At 53.4% G+C, this 12,894-nt stretch overlaps 1 protein-coding gene across 2 annotated transcripts in view; it reads right to left on the bottom strand.

Annotated features, from left to right (window-relative positions):
* The window catches only part of Fbln1 (fibulin 1), an 81,563-nt gene extending 69,068 nt beyond the window's left edge, over positions 1 to 12,495 (bottom strand). Inside the window, exon 1 of one of the 2 annotated variants that reach the window (XM_052748551.1) lies at positions 12,179 to 12,495. In XM_052748551.1, coding sequence (XP_052604511.1) covers positions 12,179 to 12,257 — 79 coding nt within the window. In that variant the 5' untranslated portion in view covers positions 12,258 to 12,495. The remainder of the gene's footprint in view (positions 1 to 12,178) is intronic. The other variant, XM_052748552.1, reaches the window with a different exon arrangement.
* Positions 12,496 to 12,894: the final 399 nt, after the last annotated feature.

Raw genomic sequence — 12,894 nt, 5'->3', positions numbered from 1 at the left:
TGCTCATTTGACCACTCACTCATTCAACAAGGTGGAAAGTGACCAACACCAAGGTTGTGCCAACTGACACCCAGGGTTACACACACTTACACACACACACACACACACACACACACACACAATCTAAGAGCAAGGAAGCAAACACAAAATCATTCACAGAAAACAGGGCCCTAAAGTGTTCCAAAGAGGCAGCTGTGGTTCGGTCCCTAGGTCAATGTTGTGGTATGACCCTGTTCCCTCTCCCATGTACCCCCAACATCCACACAAACATCCTGTCCTCAGCCGGTCTCCTCTAAGCTCTTCTCAGGACAGCCCCCCCCAACCACCACCACACATACTGCTTGTTACCTCCCTATAGCCGGCCCAGTCAGTCTTAGGGTCCTGGGTTCTCATCTCAGAACCCTTCACCCTGGACACATTGCACTGTTTCTAATGTTCCATTTATCCGACACACTCTCCCAATCAGACATCCTGACAGTGAGTCTGTCCCTTGTGACCTTATACTTTGGCAAAAACTGTGATATGGAAGCAAAGAGTTGAGATAATGAGCTAGGAGGCTGAGGCAGGAGGATTTCTGCAAATCTGGGTTCAAGGCTGGTCCAGGATACAATGAAAACTCTCCCCACCCCGGGATGGGGGGAATGAGAGCAAGATTATATGAGGGGTTTGGCTTTGGAGCCAAACAGACTTGGGCTCTAGTGCTGAACTTACTCTTTGTGACCATAGCTAGGCCCCATCACCCCTCTGACCCACGGCTCATTTGTGTTCAAATACAGCTCATGAGACAGACCTCTGCAGTCTCTGAGAAGGTGGAGCAAGTTGGTGACGTTCTAAACAGTGGCATGGCAACTTGTCAGATGATCAGAGGGATGCCTGCTGTCACCTGCCGGAGGGGAGCCTCTGCCAGGCCTGGGTGTAGAATTCCCTTAGTGCCGCTGCCTTCTAGGTGGATGGGTGGGAACCATGAGTCCTGAGCTGCAGGGAGGCTTCTAATGTGTTTTGAAATGATTCCTGTTAGGGGACCTTGGACACGATGAACCTTGTGCTCAGCAGGGCAATCACATTAAAACTTCAGGCAGTCTGGAAACTTGGAATGTCCCTGGAATGTGGCTCACATGTTCTTGAGTAGGGTGTCCCGGACTTGATTCCTGCAGAGCAGAGCTGTCTGAAGGCTGTGGGGGCGGGGTGGGGGGTGCTCCCCTGAAGCTGCATGGGCTCAGCTCAGCCTCCTTAGGCTTGAGGTGTCTTGTAAGCCAGAGAACAGTGCCTGTATACCCCCTCAGAGACCAGGAAGAGTCAGGCAGGGACCACAGCCAGGTTAAATGATGGCCAGAGGGGAGGGAGTGTCTCTGCAACAAGAAACAAGCCTGGGCCTAAGGCCTTTGCAAACAAGGTCCCGCTCAGTCCCCACGTCCTGTCTCCTCAAGCTCTGAGCTTCACACTGCCATCTCAAGCCCAACATATACTATGAATTAGTGACAGAACTGAGAAGCTGCATTCACTTCCTGCCCTGTTTGCCCCACCAGGGGCTACATAACTTCTAACTTTTCTCTCCCGGGAAGGAATACCCAAACCCAGGGGAACACCTGGGCAGAACACGAGGATTTAGAAATCTCATTCTAAGCGACCATTACTTGCTCTGGCTATAGCCTGGGGAGGAGCGCAGCCAGGTTAGGGACAGCAACGTTTTCTGAGTACACACAGCAGACCATTGCCCAAGAAGCACCCTATAAACCCAGTCCCATAACTAAATGAATGGTGAGGCCACAGGGGTTGCCAGGCATGGCCCGTGTCACCTGGAGCTGCACTGACTGGCCCGAGCTCATGGGCTCCTTGATCACAGTGGAGTTGTCTGTCTAAGGATGTGCTGGGAGTTCCAGGCCAAGAGGAAAGGAGCCCATGGGGACCCATGCTCGTCTAGAAGAGTTTGCAGAAGCTTGGGAAGCTGAATGAGGGAGGAGGAGAAGGCTGGCATGGGCACCCCTGGGTCTGAGCTACTGTCCTGGCTTCCCCTCCTGGACACACCCCTGCAGATGCTGTGCCTCCAGGTCCCCATCTGGGTCTGGTGCCATCACCCTGCAGTTATGGGAAGTCCACATGGGTTCTTCCTACTTCTGCTCTTCCATCCCATAGTCACTAGTCTCTCTCAGGTACCTTCAGTGCTCTGCCACCAAATGGTCATAGCAAGGAAGGACTTCAGAAACAGAGCTAGGAACTGAAGCTGAGTCACCACGAATAAAAACAATGCTAAAGTCTCCCCGTCCCAGCTGAAGCTATGATACTTCGCCAACCCCAAGCAACATGGGGCCAGCTCTGCCCAGGTCCTGTCCTGGCAGACACCAAGACCCTACATGCTCCTGTTCCCTGGCTCATGCTGCCCCTCCTACCCGAAATGGCTCTTCTTCATGGGCAAGAGAAGCATCTTCCTCCCCTTACTGTCCCCACAGCACCTGTATGACCAGCATACCCACTGAGGCCCATGAAACATTAATTCCAAAGAACGAGGAGCTAATGGGCATGACCACCCCCAAACACAGATTGGCTGTTCCGGCAGGATGCTCTGCCTTCCTAGAGGGGCTTCGTCCTGGTTCATCTCGTGGTTGAAGGAGAGACCAGAGAGAAGGTTCCTAGGCTGGTGCTGACCACAGCAAAGGGCAAGACTGGAGTTCAGCAAGAGCCAGAGTCTAGAATGGCCACTTCTGAGCCTTACTTTCCCTGGTGGGCTCCTCACTAGCCATCCCCTCCCCATTAAAGGAAGACTGAGCGGTAAGGGAGAGGAGAGAAAATGGAGAAATGAGACATTCTGGGGGACACCCTGGTGTCACAGCGCAAGATGCCAACAAAGGCATCCTCTGGAGCGGCTGGTCTTTAAACAAGATGTGTGTGTCTCATGCAAGATAGGTTCTGTAGGGCAGAGCCAGGCTGGGTGAAGCACACAGATGGACGGGGACACACACACACACACACACACACACACACACACACACACACACACACACCTCCCCTCCAACACACTCTCATTCTGATTAGAAAGGCAGACGGCTGCATTCACATTCATTCCTTTTTAGATAAACCAGCTATACTCCCCTTACGAAAATCAAATAAAATCAGGGAGGTGGTTTTGGTGCCCAAGACCAGGGCACGTAGGAGGTTCCCTGAAAGTTAAATTCATGGACAAGGTCAGCAGACGAGTCAGTGTAAAGGTGACTGCTGCCAAACCCGAAGACCCGAGTTCGATCCCCGAGACTCACATGGTCAAAGGAAAGAGTAGACGCCTGCAAGTTGTTCTTGGACCTTCACACATGCGCCAACGCACAGGCCACTCAGACACAGACACTTTCTTAAAATGTAAAAAAAAAAAAAAATTATAGACAGTAAGGAGGCGCTTGCCAGGGGCTGGGGGGTGTGGAGTGGGGAATTAAGCTTTAATAGGCATGGGATTTCTGTCTGGGAAAATGAGAACGTTCTAGAGATAAAAGGTAGGGGTCTTTTGGAAAACCACTACCTCCCTTATCCACCCCAAAGGCTACTACATCCGGCAAGGTTGTCCAGTTCCTGGTCAATCTGAACAAAGTGTATCAGCTCAAAGACCCCCTACCTTGCTGACTGTCACAGAAAATCCACGTGCTTTCCCACCCAGTTGCTGCTCTTGATTCCTGCGAGATAGCCCGGCAACTTGATTTTCCAAATAAACTTTTCTTTCTACCCACAGAGTGGTCCAGCTAGGTGGTTTCATGGTTTCACTGCACCCCTGCTTCCAAGCAAAGCAGTGAGGTACAGTCCCTGCTGCGTCACCTGGAGATGGTGTGAAACCTCAGTAAACCCCCACACACACTCTAATGGGATACTGCTCAGGCCTTAAGCCTGGCTCATCCCACTTTAATATAAAGTCTCTGTAATGAAAGGAAGTCCTAACTGCATGTGCTGGAATTCTTGCTTCTCTGCTGACAAGGGGCTTCAGTCAGACTCCAGGGTGAGGGTCTCCTCTCCTTCCCATGTCCCCACAGGTTCTGTCTTTCTGTTCTGCTTCCTGGCCATCACTGCTGCCTCTGTGCAGCCAGCCTCCAGCAGCTCTGAAGTCTGTCAATCAACTCACCCCGAGCTTCAATACCCCTTCCCTGAGCAGGGCCCTCCAGCCAACCCAGAACCTTCTCTCACTTCATGCTCCTTCGCTTGTCTTTTCTGAGAAGAAACGCCACCCATCGACTAGTTTTAACGTCTAACTCTGTCATCTGACTATGTGACAAGCCCCACAGGCAACTAATAGTAAAAACCAAGAATCAACGCTCTTGCCAAACATGGCTGACCTCCAGTCAAACGGTCCAAAGGCAAGCAACACTGGGTGTTAAAAAGTGTCCTCCATCCTCCAGGCACGTAGCTCTAAGTTGGTGAGGGGTCCTAGACAGTAAACAACAGTCAGAGGACGTGCAGAAAGGGAGCTACTGCAAGGACTATGTCTTTTGTTCATGAAACTGCTTGCTCAAGTCTCAGGAAACTGAAACTGAGGCCTGATCTCTGAGAGAAGACTGAGCAACCTGTTATGGCATCTGCTTGGTCCTTTCAACACCATGACCATAATGCAAGTTGGAGAGGAAAGGATTTATTCAGCTTACACTTCCATATTGCTGTTCACCACTGAAGGACGTCAGGACAGGAACTCAAATAGGGATCCTTCCAGGATCCTGGAAGTAGGAGCTGATGTCGAGGCCATGGAGTGGGGGGATGCTGCTTACTAGCTTGTTCCATGTGGCTTGCTCAGCCTGCTTTCTTATTATAGGGCTCAGGACCACTAGCCCAGGGATGGCACCACCCATCATGGGCTAGACCCTCCCTCATGGATCACTAATTGAGAAAATGCTTTACAGCTGGATCTCAGGGAGGCATTTCCTCAGCTGGGGCCTCCTTCTTCTCTGATAACTCCAGCTTGTGTCAAGTTGACATACCAAACCAGCCAGTCGAGGGAGGCAGAGGCACTGGGACTTGCCAGCCGGCCGGCCAGTCTAGCCTAACAATGGCAAACCTCAGGCCCACGTGAAAGACCTTGTCTCAAAAGCAAGGTGGGCTGGAGGGATGACCCGGCAGTGAAGAGCACTTGCCGCTTCCGGGGGACCTGAGTTCAATTCCCAGCACCAGGATGAGCAACTCTCAAACCTGTGAAACTCCAGTTCCAGGGGATCCCACGCCCTCTTTTGGCCGGAGGGCATGGTGTATATATATATATATATACACACCATATATACCATATATATATACACACACACACACACATACATACATACATACATATATATATATACATATATATATACACACGCATACACACACACATAAATAAAAATTAAATTACATGAAAAATCAAGACAGGCAGCTCCTAAGGAACAACACTCAAGGTTAACCTCTGGCCTCCACACACATGGACACCTGCACACACCCACACATAAGTAAGTAAACCTCATAAAGCTGACAGGCATCAACAACACGCTACATGTGTTCCTACACACAGACGCTCACGGCTTAGAGAGAAACAGCGGACCCCGCCCTTGATGTGTAACGTCAGGGCCACTTGGTCCTCCCACGACAGTACAGATACTGGGCTTGGGATTACAGGGGTTCTGTACGACTCATCAGGTAGAGGTTCCCAGAGCATCCGCCTGCGAGCCGTGAATGTTGCGGAGGCCTTGCCTGAGTGTGTTTCCCAGTGGCCTGGGAGCCACCGAGACCTAACATTCAAGGCTTCTCAGTGCGTCGTGTGGAAAGACAAAAGTCCAGTTTTGGCTGGACCCCAGCATAGAGGGGTTTTCTCACTGGCGCAGCCCTGGGTCTCAGTTTCTCCGACTGTGTGCTGTATGGAGGACTTGCGGCCTCCTCACCATGTGTGAGCCCCAGGCTGCTAACATTATAGGTAAAGCAATGGCGCTTCCTGAAGAACCATCTTAGTGAAACCATTTTCCTTCTGAGACTGTCCTTCCAAAAGCCAGGACATCAAATGTCCTCTAGTTCTACAAAGTAGGCGGGGTGGGTGTGGACCCCAGATGACAGTGTACTGGGTTTCTATGAGAGAGGGTGTGTGGGAAGGACCAATAGGGAGGCTAGCCTCAACTGACTCCCTGGGATTCTGGTCAAGCTCAGGCCCTCAAAGAGTGCTGAGGGACCTGGTATTCCATCGGCTGGAATCCCAGGCCTGCTCCCTGGAACCTCCACAGTTCACACCTTGCAAGGATCCTGCCCACTGCCCCATCCACTGCCTTCTCTAAATAAAGCTACAGCAGAAGTGGGGGAGCCTAAAGGGGCCTCAGGCCAGGGATAAAGAACTTTGGGTGGTGGCAGCGCACGCCTTTAATCCCAGCACTCAGGAGGCAGGGGCGGTGGATCTGAGTTCAAGGCCAGCCTGGTCTACAGAGCAAGTTCTAGGACAGCCAGGACTACATAGAGAAACCTTGTGCCCCCCAGTGGGGAGGAAATAAAATAAAAATGATGGGCAAGTGATGGTGGTGCATGCCTTTAATCCCAGCACTCGGGAGGCAGAGGCAGGCAAATCTCTGTGAGTTCGAGGCCAGCCTGGTCTACAGAGAGAAATCCAGGACAGGCACCAAAACTACACAGAGAAACCCTGTCAAAAAAAAAAAAAGTGGTGCTAGAGAGATGGCTCAGCAGTTAAGAGCACTGGCTGCTCTTCCAGAGGACCGGGGTTCAATTCCCAGCACCCACATGTGGCAGCTCACACCTACCTGTGACCCCAGTTCCACTGCTTCTGACACCCTCACACCAACATCATGCAGACAAAACACCAATGAACATAAAGTAAAAATAAATTAAAAAAAAAAAGCCAGAACTGCAGTGAGATGCTGTCTTCAGAGACCCTGACAAGAAAGCCAACCAAGCAGAATGTGCATGCCCAGCACGTGTCACAGACAGCACACACAGGGTCTGAGGTAGAGAAGCAGCCGAGAGGCAGAAGGAGGGAAGGGGCATGTGCACAGCTGGGAAGGCGAACTGTCTTCCCCCTGAAGCTCCCTGGAGCAGGTCCAGCCCAGGCAGCCATCTCACGTGCCAAAAAAAAACACTCACTTGGCCATCCTCGCCTCTGGTCCCTCTGTAGCATCCTACCCAGCCCCGAGGGTCTCTTGAGCTTCCAGGACCCATCTCCCCCCGGGTTTCCTTCACCTCTCTGGCCACCTGTCATGTGTCCTCACACCTGGCCTTTAGAAGTTGCAGCCGGGTGGTCCTGGGCCAAGGCACTCCTTGCCAACAGTCCTTCCTTCAGGGACTCCTAACCACCCTCAACGCGCTCGAACACGCAGGCTCCCAGCAGATCTGTTTCCTGTCTGGCACAGCCTCTTTCTTCTCTGAAGTTCCCAGCACTTAGCACAAAATGATTATACTTGAACTTAACACCTGGAGGGCCGGGGGGAAGGGGAGGCTGCAGCGGTGGGGCGAGGGGCGGCAGGGGGCGGGTGGAGACAGGCTGTGTTTCTTTGTGTACTTTGTCCCAATGCTTTGTAACAGCCACCACTTGATGTCTGTGAATAAACAAATGATCTCATGAGACCCTAGCAACTCTACATGGACCTTAAAGAGATTCAGGGAGAAAGAGGAGAGGTTGACCGGACCTCAAGCCAGCTCAGTGTCTAAAGTTCCACTATATAAATCCACCACAAAAGCCCAGAGAAGCCCCATCCCCTCACTAAAGCTGGAATTCGGAGAAAGGTGAGGCCACCGAGCATCCTTGTTAGGACTGAAATGCTAGGTGGGGCGGCCTGGGAGCCTTAGTCTCTGTGTAGCTCTGGGTCCCCTGTACAATGAGGACAATGACAGAGGCATTTGATGTGCCACAAGGTCCTACAGGTGAAGTGAGGCCCAGGGCTAGTGTCAAGAATCCACGCTGTTAAGAGAGAATAATGTTGCATGATCACTCTTAGCCAGACTATAGGCAGTACTGACTCCTAGGAATGGAATTCTCCCAAGAGATTTTTAAGCCAAAAGGGAAGGCGAGACATGTGGCCAAACTCAGTCAATCTTAACTCCAGCAGATGACAAAACACAGAAGGAAAAAGTGGCCCAGGAAAAACACTGGGCCACCTACCTCATAGCGCTGTCAAGATTATGTCAGCTTCTGGACTGAATCCACTTCAGTTAGCCTAACCGGCCCGGAACAGCATTAGCCAGAGTGAAGCAAACAGACTCGGGGAAATACAGGCTTGGGTCACTCAGCATCTTGAGCCACCTTCAGAACTGAGACTAGCTGCCTCCTGCTTCCTACTGGGGTTGGATACCCTGCCTATAACTCCTCGAAACATAGAGACCACTGGAGTAACCTGCATCCGCTCCAGCCCTGACCCAGCCTTACCTAGGACTGGCCTTAGGTGGAAGGAGATGAGGTCTGTCCAGCTTAGGAAACAGCCCTGCTTGCCCTGAGTGGAGCAGATGTCTTACCCACATCTTGAAAAAGGTCCCTTTCTTCACACCCTATTTTGTTACGCAGCCATAGCTGAGATCATTTCAAAGAAACTGTACCCACACGAGGTACATCAGAGCAGCTATTAATCAAATTGTTATGATCTGATATTTCACAAAAGGAAAATATTTTGTTGGATAAAATGCCCTGGGGGCGGGTGACTGGAAAGATGATTTAGAGGTTAAAAGCACTGGCTGCTCTTGCCCAGGACCTGGGTTCTGGTCCCAGCAGCTCACAGCTATTCCTATGTAACACCAGTTTCCAGGGGATCTGATGCCCTCTTCTGGCCTCCTCAGGCACTGCACACACATGGTACACAAACAAGCAGGCAAAATACTCATACACATAAAGTTTAAAAACAAATAACCTTAAAAGAACAAAGTGCATTGGCAGAATCCCATGTCCCCTTTGAGAACTGTTTCCCCAGTGTTATCTGCAGAGCTGCCCATCCACTGTGCCCTTTGCTCAGGCTGCTGGGCCTTCAGGGAGTTGCAAACAGGGGACTTCCACAGTCACAAGGGTAGGGTAGAGCCCCTGTAAGTTCCTGAGTATCTCACTGTGGTGATTTGAATGAGAATGACCCCCATAGGCTCATATATTTGAATACTTGGTCCTCAGCTGGTGGACTGGTTTGGGAAGGATTAGGAGGTGTGGCCTTGTTAGAGGTGTGTCACTAGGAGTGGGCTTTGAGGTTTCAAAAGCCCATGCCATTCCCAGTTAGCTTGCTCGCTCACACTCCCACCCCCACCTCATGCTTGTGTGTCAGATGTAAGTTCTCAGCTACTGCTCTAGCACCGTGCCTGCCTGCCGCATGCTCCCCACCATGTTGACCATGGACTCCAACCCTCTGGAACCATGATGCCCCAATCAAATGCTTTCTTTTATAATTTCCCCTGGCTATGGTGTTTTGAGGCACTTGTCATGTTTTCTTTCTCCGGCAGGACTTTTTGCTCAGGCTCTTCCTTCTGCGGGGGAAATGCACCCTTTCCTCCCAGCCCAACCCCCACCTTCAAGTGACTGGTAAGACGAATTCCCTTCCACAGTTGCACACACACCGCCTCCTCCAGAAAGTCTCCCCTGACTCTGCCAGTAGGGTTTGGCTCCTTTCTCTGGATCTCCTGGAAGCTGCGAACCACATGAAGGGAAAGGGCTGAGTGTGTCTCAGCCCCTGCCACATCTGGGAAACCTCAGTGTCTGGCGCTGAGCTGTCCCTCGGCAGCTATTGAGTGAAATGCCTCTGCCTGACCTTCTCCACTAGGGCTGGTTGTGAGGGCTTTGTGGGGCCTCCTTCAGGAAGGGTTTGAAGTTCGATATGAGCAGAACTTTCTAAGCATGAACAAGAATGACACAATGGCAATTCTGAGGCTACTTAGTCCTGGGTTCTCTTCCTTAACCTAACAAGTAGGAGTCTATTATCTCATTTTACACACAGGGAACCACCCAGCCATCCCACTGGATTCTTCTGTAGAGAGGAAGATGGGTTTCCAAAGCAATAGGTACCCTGACGAGGGAGCTGAGTAGCTGGGTTCCCCGACTCCTGCCCTCCACTGTACAATGTGCATGGGGTGGGGGGTGGGAGTGGGGGTGTGTGTGTGGGGGGGTGTGAGCATGCAACTCAGAGTTAGGAAGTCTAAAGCAGTGCTGGAGGTCTCAGTGCTGCCCCAGGGACCCCCAACCCCCAGTCTCATCTTCCTGCCTCCGGTCTCCACCTCCTGACTGGGAAACTTCCAGGAGCTCAGCTCACAGCCACATGTTCCTGCCAAGTGCTCTCTGCCTTTGTTCTCCCTCCCAACAGGACTTTCTTTTAATCAGTCGGAAACTGCGGGCTGGAGCCAGAGGCCAAGAAAGCCTTGGAGAAAACACAACTGTTTCTCCCAACACCTCCCCCTCCCCACACCCTCAGCTGGCCCAGGAGCAGCCAAGTCCAACGGGACAGATCAGTCACAGGACAACCATGCGCTGACTCTGTCCGTTGGCAGGAAAGACCACGGCCCTTCTGCATACAGGTGGCCACATAGCCCACTGGCGGCCAAATGAATGGGAGCCGATTAGCAACAGGGTACATTCTCTGTCTGTCTCCTCCAAGGTCTTTATTAGACAGCGGCTTTCTTGCCAACCCCACAGCTCTCTGGAGCCTGAGATCAGGGTCACCTGGCCCTACAGGGCTACAAGCAGCAGGAAGGAGCCACCAGCTCCTAACCCTTTTCCAAGACCACACCAAACTCAAGGCAGCTCTCCCAACAAGAAACAAAATGGGTCCCAGGATGTTCTATTCTGGCTGGCTTCAGATAGAAGCTTTCCTCTGAAGGATGATGCTTGTAACACTGAGACTCCCGGTTAGCAAGTGTGGGTGCTCACACACATCACCGTGAGCGAGCACCGGCAACAGGCGGGGAAGAACGGCCTGGGAGGACCTGGGCCCCACATCTCTCCACCTGTTTCTTCTGTGAACGTGTGGCTATCAGAGGTCCCTGCCACTTTGCCCCCACACCCCCATAAATCAAAATCCTCTCTGGTTTTCACTCTCCCCGGCAGAGACTCAAATGCCTTCTCTGGCCCACACCCACCTCACTATCTCTGGTCCAAGCACCACCTCCTCCAAGAAGGCCCCCCTCCCTAAGCTCCGAGGGGCTGCAAAACTCCTGGCACGAACAGTTTCCAGCCTATGAGCCTACCTACCCTGTCTCCTACCCTGAGAAGGGACCCAAGATGTGCCAAGGCTGCAGCCAGTGCCCAGAACAGCCAGAACTCCTCCTGGATTCAAAACCAGCCAGTCCCTTCTCCCTCCCCTCTGCCTCTCCCTACAACCCCCGGCCAGCAGTTATCTACAACCCGTGACCTTTTGACCAGGAGTGTGGCTATCAGAGAATTCCAAAGAAGCTAAGCTAATCCAGGGATAAAGAGTAGGAGATCACAAGAGTGCTTTGGAGCTGGGCCCCCCGCTGAAACAAAGACTTGAGAGAAAGGCCAGGCTCGGCTGACGGCCCCAGAGTCACAGAGGTTAAAGGTTCAGATTTACAGCCGCACAGCCTCTCTGACGGTCAGGTGAAGCGCCTGCCCCCGGGCCAGGAGGATTAGGGACTGAGAAAAGCCCAGCCTGGTGGACTCTAGTCCATTCTAAGGTTCCTAGATTGGGGAAGTGGTTCTGGGCCACCAATCTGCTAGAGGGCACTCCTGTGGCCCAGCAGGGAGGAAGTGGCCAAACCTTCCAGAATGGTCCTCTATTTTCTCTTTTCTTTCTGCCCCCATCCCTGAACAACTTACTGCTCCTGCCCTCCTGTCTCAGTTTGCTCAGGAGTAGGATGGGTGCAGCAGACCCCCATCAGAGGGTAGGGGCGGGAGGCGGTGGAAAAGTCGCACTGAAGCTGCTTCCAGGGCGGAGTGCTTCCCACCCCCACGGCCCTGCGGGCGGTCTTCGAGCTGTCTCCACCAGCCGAGAATGTGGCTGCGAGAGCCCGCTGGAGGATCTGTTTGGAAGATGAAGGAATTTAAAACAAGTCCCCCTTGTTTTAGAGTAGGGCATTAGGGCCAAGCCGGAAGTGCGACTGGGGAAAGGAGGTCGCGGGCCTGGATTCCACGCAGCTCTGGGGACCATGCGATGACGCCCGAGGCGCAGCAAAGCGCAGCGCACGCGCTCCGGAGCACCGGCAGCTGCAAACTTCTAGGGAGCGCGGGGCCCGGGTGGGGACCTAGAGGGGGGCCATGGGCCCGGGGCGCCCCTACCTCGGGCCGCCAGCAGCGAGAAGCTGCTGAGCAGCAGCAGCGGCAGCGGGACGGGGCGAGACGGCGCGGGGCGCTCCATGGGGCCGGCAGGCTCGAGCGGCGGACAAAGGCGCGGCGGGCAGCGGCTGCACGCTCCGGCTTGGCCTGGGCAGCCAACGCGAGGCTCCTGCGCGCCGCGTTCAATTATCCCGCCCGGAGGAGGCGCGGCGGGGGCGGGGCCCGCGGGGACCCTCCCTCCAGCCCTGCGCCGCGGGGGCGCGCCGCCACCCAGACTCTCCTGCTGGGACGCACGCGGGGCGCCTCTCTGTGAGACGTGCCCCGCCACCCACCTAGGCGCAGTGCCTCACACTCATCCACACCCCACCGGTCACCTAAAGCCGGCTTGCGGAGAACCCAGACCCCTCAGGGGTTCCCCTTTGCTCGCCCCCGCACCCTACAACGGCTCCTTAATCGCCGCGCGATACCCCAGGACTCTGCAAGTCTGCGGTTGGCATCAGCGACTGGGATCGGACCGGCCGGCCAGGAATGCCAGTCAGGCCAAGCAGACTCCCAACACCAGGGGTATATTCTGGGCTTCCCACAGCCCGGAAGGTCACGTGGAAAAGAGTTTGACCAGACGGGTCAGGAGGGCAAGCAGCTACGCTGGACCAGCAGAAGCCAGTTTGTGTAGAATGCATGGCAGCCGCCAGTCAGCTAGCTTAGATTTATTTAAAAAA

The sequence above is a fragment of the Peromyscus californicus genome, unplaced genomic scaffold (assembly GCF_007827085.1).
Source record: "Peromyscus californicus insignis strain IS unplaced genomic scaffold, ASM782708v3 Scaffold_20__1_contigs__length_68692818, whole genome shotgun sequence".
Classification (NCBI taxonomy): domain Eukaryota; kingdom Metazoa; phylum Chordata; class Mammalia; order Rodentia; family Cricetidae; genus Peromyscus; species Peromyscus californicus.
Note: the sequence above shows the minus strand (reverse complement) of the source record. Positions and strands in the feature narration are given on the sequence as shown.